This window comes from Limulus polyphemus, unplaced genomic scaffold (assembly GCF_000517525.1).
Source record: "Limulus polyphemus unplaced genomic scaffold, Limulus_polyphemus-2.1.2 Scaffold256, whole genome shotgun sequence".
NCBI lineage: Eukaryota > Metazoa > Arthropoda > Merostomata > Xiphosura > Limulidae > Limulus > Limulus polyphemus.
The window spans coordinates 160,259-168,659 of record NW_013665866.1 but is presented as its reverse complement, the minus strand read 5'-3'; the positions used below and the strand labels follow the sequence as shown (position 1 = coordinate 168,659).

Below are 8,401 nucleotides of genomic sequence, written 5' to 3'. Positions count from 1 at the left end.
AACGAAGAACGAACGACGTAACGACGAACGAACGAAACGTAACAAACGAAAAGTAAAGTAACTTATTTATTATGTAGAAGTAGTAGGACGAGAAGTAGTGTGTGTGTGTGTGTGTGTGTGTGTGTGTGTGTGTGTGTGTGTGTGTGTGTGTGTGTGTGAACTTGAAACTATCAGTGTGGTAAAGAAAACCAATCGGACTCAGCAACAGAGGAGAACACATAAAGATGGATAGATTTAGAGATACGGATAGACGATATATAGAATATGCACGATACACACGTGAAAACCGATGATGGAGAGATATGTGGGGAAAACAAAATCATTTAAAGAATAAATCCGATGAAAAACGTTTACTTGAAGAGGTACCTTAAGAATCAAATTAAATCTAAATAACAAAAATGATTTTAAGACTTCGGCATAACACACTGGGAGATAATGAAAGTAACAAGTAAAGCGCAGCATTTCTGTGTTGGATAGAGAGATCATATTAGGGTGGTTTGGTTTGAATTTCGCGCAAAGCTATACGAGGGGTATCTGCGCTAGCCGTCCCTAATTTAGCAGCGAAAGGCTATAGGGAAGGCAGCTAGTCACCACCACCCACCGCCAACTCTTGGGCTACTATTTTATCAACGAATAGTGGGATTGACCGTCACATTATAACGCCACCACGGCTGAAAGGGCGAGCGTGTTTGGTGGGACGGGGATTCGAACCCGCGACCCTCAGATTGAGAGTCAAGCGCCCTAACCAAATTAGGGCGGCGGAATGGTGATTGACCTCTTAAAGATGCAAGCCAGTTCTGGTCTTCTGATTAGAAAGTACAAGTCGATACCATTTAACATTTGAATATATTCTCATGGAGTATATGTTCTCTGTTGTACCATACATGCTGATACTACAAAGTATATCACAAAAGTGAGTTCCACCGCTTTTAAAGTCTCAATTTAACCACTGCAGATACCTCTTCTTGGCAAGTGAAAACGCAAGTCAATAAAGTCTATTCTAGTCTCCGAATCAAAGATGACATTTTTCTCTTAAAGCTGGTCATGTATACAGATGTATGTCTGGACATTTTTTTCTTACATTATCTTCAAGAACTAAAATTCCATCCACCTAAACCTCAGTAAGTTCTTTTAGTTCGTTGGTAGAGAAATTGACTTGATGCTTCTTATGTTTTTCGTGGTTAAAATATAAAAGCTGTATAATTTCTTTTTTCATGTTTGGCATCAAGCGTATCTTATAGAAACACTTGAAAGAGGCAGCAACATCAAGGTTGGACGCCTTAGTCTTGATAATTTCAAGTCTACTACATTTTTATGTAATGGATGGATCAAAAATTAAAGCTCAGAATGATGTTTAGCTGACTCGTATTGTAACAGTAAAAAAGAAAATACTATAGACTAAATGACGTTGTGGTATGCAAAAAGACATACTATGCGTTTCCTGCCTCCAATTTTGGTATGAAAGTTTGATCAAACACGTGAAATTCACGGTTTCCTATTCAGAAAAAAGACAAAATTAGCTTGAACAGTGGTCTATCTGAAGTGAGATGAATTCCCGGTGTTGTTCTGCAATTATGGGCAGTCAGCTATCCAGCTTCCCTCTAGAATATGGCCCGGCATGGCCAGGTGGTTAGAGTGCTCGACTCATAATCTGAGGGTCACGGGTTCGAATCCCCGTCCCACCAAACATGCTGGCCCTTTCAGTCGTGGGGGTGTTATAATGTGACGATCAATCCCACTATCCATTGGCAAAAGAATAGCCCAAGAGTTGGCAGTGGGTGGTGATGACTAGATGCCTTTCCTCTAGTCTTGCACTGCTAAATTAGGGACGGTTGGCGCAGATACCCCTCATGTAGCTTTGCGCGAAATTCAAAACAAACCTAACCAAACCCTCTGAAATATCACCTTTTGTTTATATTATTCAGTAGTTAAACATCACTTCCGATATACGTCACTTATTTAAGGTCTCGGGGTCCCTATACCACTAAACATCATCCATGTCATTTGACAAATGTTATTTGTTGATGTTTTGGTTATTTTGAGGGCCAGTTAACATGTAGTTTTATATTATTTCAAACAGTATGCACGAGAGTAACCTTCACAGTATGAAGTTCGGTCATACAAGGTCAAGCTATGGAGTTCTGCAGTCATACCCGATTTTTCTAATCTGTGACTTCACTGCAGTTTTATTAAATTTAAAGTATATGTTATTTAAAAGCAATCTTTTGGTCGGAGTCAACCATGATCTTAAAATGTTTTTGTACTTTGATACGTCAGAAAGCTTTGGAACAGTTAAGATGATACACATACGCACATACACTAGCGACCCTAGGTCTTATCAAATACTTTGTAAAAACGTGGGAAACTGCGATGGGAGATGACAAATTGACGATTATACAACTGTATCAGCCAGGATTTCATTTCGGTCATCATTTCCTAAGCTAGTATCAAAAAAAGTGAAATTTCTAACGTCATTTAGTCAACTTTGATTAATCAACGGTTACTCATCTATTAGCATTAGCTAAAGTTTCAATGTTCACTCCTCTTAAGCTTGGATTTTGCGCTATGAAAGGGTCTATTATTTAATATTATAACCCACATCGTTTGAATGAGTATATGGACAAAAATAATTGGATACACATTCAGATGTTGCTTTTCGCGGCCATTTCGTAACGAGTCGGTATCACTATTAACCTTGAAAAAACATTAATGAAAAAAACAAATAATCTACCAATTTTATTCCTATATTAACATTTTGCAATATTAGTTAAACATATCATATACATGTGGACAATGTCCATTTGCTTACAAAAATTACTCGCCTGATAATTACACATGTAATTAATCTCGAAATTCTTTACAGAGCTTTATGTCTTGAAAAAAATACTAATTAAAGTGAAACGTCGTAGTTGTATGCTTAGAATAAAAACAAACATTCAAGCTAAATCAATTCAATACTCGTTAATAATACATACTTTAACGTATCTGTATGAACAAGACTTACTCTTAAAATCCATACCAGTAACAGGATTTCACACACACACACATTGATATTGGTATATTTTGCAGTTTATACTGGACAACCGAATTTTCTTAGTTACTAGTACGATAAGTAGCGAGATATCAAATTTATAGTTGAGCTCAGACAGCTCTCAAAATACCTGTTATAGACACCGCACTGCACATTTGAAGCATCTGGCAATTGCATCGTATCACACACACACCTACGTTTTCTGAACTTGACACATATGGCTATATTTTATTACTCATACAACTTCCAAAGTTAATTTCTGAACATTTTGCTTAATAGACCCAGATTTTCCATTCGGAGTGTGTAGGGGGGGGCGAAAATTAAAATAGACTGAATAGACCTACAGAGTCAATGAATATTTAAAATATCTTGTTATCTCTCGTGCCGGGAAAGAAATGTGTATTAAATTTTGTTTTGTTTTAATAACATTGTTGACCCTCGGTGGCTCAAGTGTTAGTCTGAGGACTTATCACGCTAAAAATTGGAGCGCGATACCAGAGATGAGCACAGCAAAAATAGCCAATTGTATAACTTTGTGTTAATAATTAATAGTGATAATATTGTGACCTCATACGGTAACAAATTAACCATTTCAGCAGATCAAATTTACATTTATCGATTAAAATAATTTTGCTTTATTTCAAACACACGCGCGCGAACACACAGGATATCGTGATTTACTAAGAAAATTGATTAAGTATACATTTGCTCAACCACTCCATTTGATTCGACAGTCTAGTGTAAAACAGATCTCTACATCCAGTGTTATCATTCAAGCATTAACGAATTACGACGAACCTGTGCGTGCCTGTGACTTAGTTAGAAATCATAGGATCTTAAACTAACGAAAGAGTGCTGGAGATGAGAGTGGGTGATGCAAATGTGAATCCAACTAGCATTCAATCAACATGCCAAAGCAACACGTTGCTTCTTAGTTTGTTCAGTCGATTCTCAGCAATTGAAATGTAATGGCGCTCTGGAAAATCAGAACAACATTATTGCAGTAATACATAATGTACAATGCTCGTGACATTAACAGAAAACAAAACGTCTTTACCAAAATATCTAGTTAAAATAAATTTATGATTAAAACTAAACAGGACTTATTATTAAAATTAAAGTTAAATAAATGCCTGTATCTTTTTATTACAGTAGTTTTTGTGAAGTTTTGTATTGTTAGATGTTGTTTGTTCGTTAAGCACAAAGCTACACAATGTACTATCTGTGCTTTGCCCACCGCGGGTATCGAAACCCGATTTTTGGTATTATAAGCACCGGACTCACTGCTGATCCACTGGCAGGAGTATTGTTAGAGTACCTTAAATTATGTAGAAAAATATAATAATAAACCTTTATGAGAAACAAGTCAAGATAAGAGTCAAGCATTTGATCCTTCGTCTTTTTACTTCAATTATAGTACTAACTTCAGTGCTATTTTCTCTCCGTTGTGTATTTGTTTAAATACATTGGCAGTAATAAAGACAAAGGTAAAAAAAAAGACAACGGAAAAAAATACAAAGAAAACTACACAAACAGGTAAAAAGGAATTTTAGGAATGGTATAAGATGACAAATTTCGAAAAAATGATTTTTTTTTTTATCATCACATACACGCGTAAGGCTTGACTTAGCTGTTATTGATACTGTTTTACAAAATACTTTTGACCTGTTTGTATAATTTTCTTTGTCTTTTTTTACCCTTATCCTTATTACTTAGATTCGTGTAAATTGTATTTAATTTCCAATTTATACTATTAAAAAGGTTGCCAAAGAAACATACCTTTCATACTGCCTAATGATATTCATTTCCATATCGAACGAAATATTTTTTATCGTTCTCACGCTTGAAATACAAAAGTCCTCTCGATACTCAAGTTTTAAAAAAAAAGCATTCTTAACTTTTACCACCAGGTTTATGACAATTTATTGATTTAAGAATTGAAATTCCTAAATATACGTATTTAAATTAAATAGCATTATCACTTCCTTACAATTGACGAATGATATTTGGACAGTTGCGATTAAATCAGCCTACAAAAGCCTAAATGGTAATATAGTAAATAAGCCTATAGTTCGCCTTTAGGTTAGAAAAATTGGTAACATCAGTTCAGATTAAGAAGCACATTTCCAGTCCTCTCTTAGCTTTCATCAGTCTAACTAGATCGTTGATAAGCATATTGCTGAATGAAGCATTACATGAATTTAAGTAGAGAAAGTTTAAAGGTGAGGTTTCAACTTTCATATGTCGCACCAGCCGTTCTAATAACAGATTTTAATAAATACTTCAATCTAGGCTGTAGGTTGAGAGAGGGGGGGAGTGCACAACTCGCTCATACCAAATAAACCCCAGCAAACATTTCCTGTATTGGCACTAGGTGGCACCAGGTAGCGATAGTTTGGTAGTATTACAAGGCCGGAAATCGCGATAAGCGCCATTAAAACGTCTTTCTTTTTAATGTATAGTAGGCTAGGGTTCTTACCTATTACGTTAATATTGAACAAACTACTGATTCAGAGATGGCAGAACTTAAGTAACTCAAAAGCATTGTATATGTTGAGCGTTCAAGATTCAAGTATCAAAATTGTACCCTTCATATAATTTAGTTTTATCCGTTTATAACTCCATTTTTTTTGTCAATTTGACCGTTCAAAAGTAGCAAGCTAAAAAATAACGTACTGGATTTTCAACAAGCTTGACTGAACAATATTCGGAAATGTGCAGAGTTTGTCACAAATATCGTCTCACAGTGCTATAACTATGACAAATTTACTGCTAATTTCCTCAGAAACATTTATATAATCCTAATAGCAATCACGTACGGTTCTGAAAAAAGGAACAAGTCCAAACTTTAACCAATGAGCATGTTCATTAGTTCTCTCGAGAAATTTTATTACTAAAATAGGATTTATTTACGTATACAACACCGTCCACACGTAATTTGTACGTTAATTATCATTGAAACAGAGACTTCTAAAAACCTTCATTTAAACAGAAAATCTAGACCCGAATAATTGAGAGTATTCGTTATCAAATTTTATCATAACTACCACAGTATTTTTTTTATGTCTCTTCAATTTACGGCTTATTTAAAAACTAATTTCATCAGAAAAAAAAACTGAAAAGCCCAAATTCTATTCCCAGGACAACACACAACGAAAATAAAATACACCCTTAAGGAACTTATCCATTATTAAAAAACAAACTGTTGAAACTTATCCGCAGTCAAGTAGTTCTTCCATTAAACTCGTTGATAAAGATAAAACAGGGAGTCTTTACCATTTTTTTTTTCTTGTATAACCAAAACTTCCAGATCTCGCGTGCACTTCAGAGGTAATGTAATGTGGAATCTACGTATCTGAACTCTAATACGTATCCGATTACGTTCAACATTAAGTAACAACCACGTGAAGTGCCTCAAGTGATAGTAACACATCTCTTTCATGAGTAATTAATACACCATACTTCGTTCATATATTAGACGTAAATAAATATTTCCGAAAATTCATAAAACAATACATCACAATCTTAATGAACAATATGCATTTAACTTTTAAATTATTTGGCCGAGCGCTGCCCTTTGGCTAGCGTGCCGGACTATGTAGTACTTACTGTTCATTATATTACTACCATTTACAAACTGTGCTCTGCATTTGGGGGCCGTGGTTGTATTTAAAATGCAGATCAAAACCCATTATTTCAGTTTGATAAGAGTAGCCCAAGTGTTGGCGGTGGGTGGTGTTGACTAACTACCTTCCCTGTAATCTATCACTTCAAAATTAAGAATAGGTAGCACAGATAGCTCTTGTGTAACATTGTGTGAAATTCAACAAAACAAACAAGTTATTTTTGTTAAACAATAAGTAAATATTATAGCCACTTCCCTCATTTTTAAATTCCTAGATGACTAGTCACTTACTGTGTGTCTGGAGTAATGCGGCTGTTTTAGGAGTCTCTTGACGTGCCGTATACCGTTCGAGGACACTTGTTGCACGTGCAAGCCACTCAAGCAGAAACAAGAAACTAGGAAAATCCACGTCCAGTTCCTCATGATTTGTACAGGTAGTATCTGGGAAGATTCAACCGCCGATACAAACAGTTTCAGGTCTTTACGAGATGGCCAGTTTTTTCTGAAACTTTGACACGATTCTACTCGAAATTAATCCCACGAACTAACGAGTTTGATCTATACATATTTTGTGTGTCGTCTATGAACGCTTATGGATAATCAAAGTTTTTACCTGAGTGTTTAATAACGACTTAGAAGTGTTTAAAAATCACAACAAACAATTCCATGCTAATTTATCATCAATCGTAGAACTTTAAGATTTAAATCCAAATTCTTTATCCAATCCATTCGCATACTTTAGTTTCCATTCTTGGCTTGTTTCCAAATTTGTATATTCAGATATTCTTACCATCGGTAGTAGCATGAAAACGGCCTTCTCACCTAGAAAAACTCTTGACTTTAATTTTCAATCTCGATTACACCTTTTATTTTAATGCAGCATATAGTTAAATAATATATATTTACGCCTTACGATGTAATAAATGGAGTATCACATCAAAACTGACAGACAAAGCCCTTCATATCTAACGCCTTTCATTTTCCAAGTCGAACATTCAACGTGTCGTTCTCAAATAAAAAACAAAATAAAAATCACACACACTCAAATGTTACACGAATTACACTCCTGGATACAACAAGTTTCCGTACTCACCAATGTTGATTCTTTAAAGTAAGGTAGGCGTGTTCGAATCAAAGAAAAAAAAAGTTGTCACTTTGTTATTATTCCTAATCCTCGTTTAGCAGGACACTATGTCACTCGTGAAATAAAACAGCACAAGAAGAGCAATAACTATCTTTAAAAGATTAGCTCAAAACTGCTCTACACTGAAGCTTTTCAAAGATTGTAGTTTGTTTATCTTTCTCAAAATATCAAGATCGAGAGAGAAAGTAGAGAAGAATCTGACGTTAGCTGAACTGTTTTGTGTAAACACCTTAATATCTAACGGACGTTTTATATCTAAACCTCCCCGTTATAACTTCACGTATCCCGTGAATAAGCGTTCGTGACTCGATTCCCGGTCTCTTTCTGCTTCCGTTAACCGTAGACAACCACTATTTATGCCCTGCTGCTTAAGATGGGGGGAGGGGGATAAATGTCTGCATGGGGAAGGGGTTGAGAAAAGAAAAGGGCTGCCAGGCGACCGTTCAACTTGGCCCAATCAAGGGAGAGAAAGAAAGATTCTGTGCCTGGCCAAAACCAACAGCGTATTCACTACTCTAGAAGGTCAAGCATCTGTGTGAAAGTATTAGTAAATGTTTCCGTTATTCATCATACATGTATTCTTAAAATTGAATCGAATTAA

At 35.5% G+C, this 8,401-nt stretch overlaps 1 protein-coding gene across 1 annotated transcript in view; it reads right to left on the bottom strand.

Moving 5' to 3' along the window:
* LOC106478862 overlaps positions 1-8,182 on the bottom strand; it is a 57,343-nt gene extending 49,161 nt beyond the window's left edge. Inside the window, exon 1 of the mRNA XM_013939436.2 lies at positions 6,948-8,182. Within this exon, the coding sequence (XP_013794890.2) occupies positions 6,948-7,079 (132 nt within the window). The 5' untranslated portion in view covers positions 7,080-8,182. The remainder of the gene's footprint in view (positions 1-6,947) is intronic.
* Between the last annotated feature and the right edge of the window lie 219 nt (positions 8,183-8,401).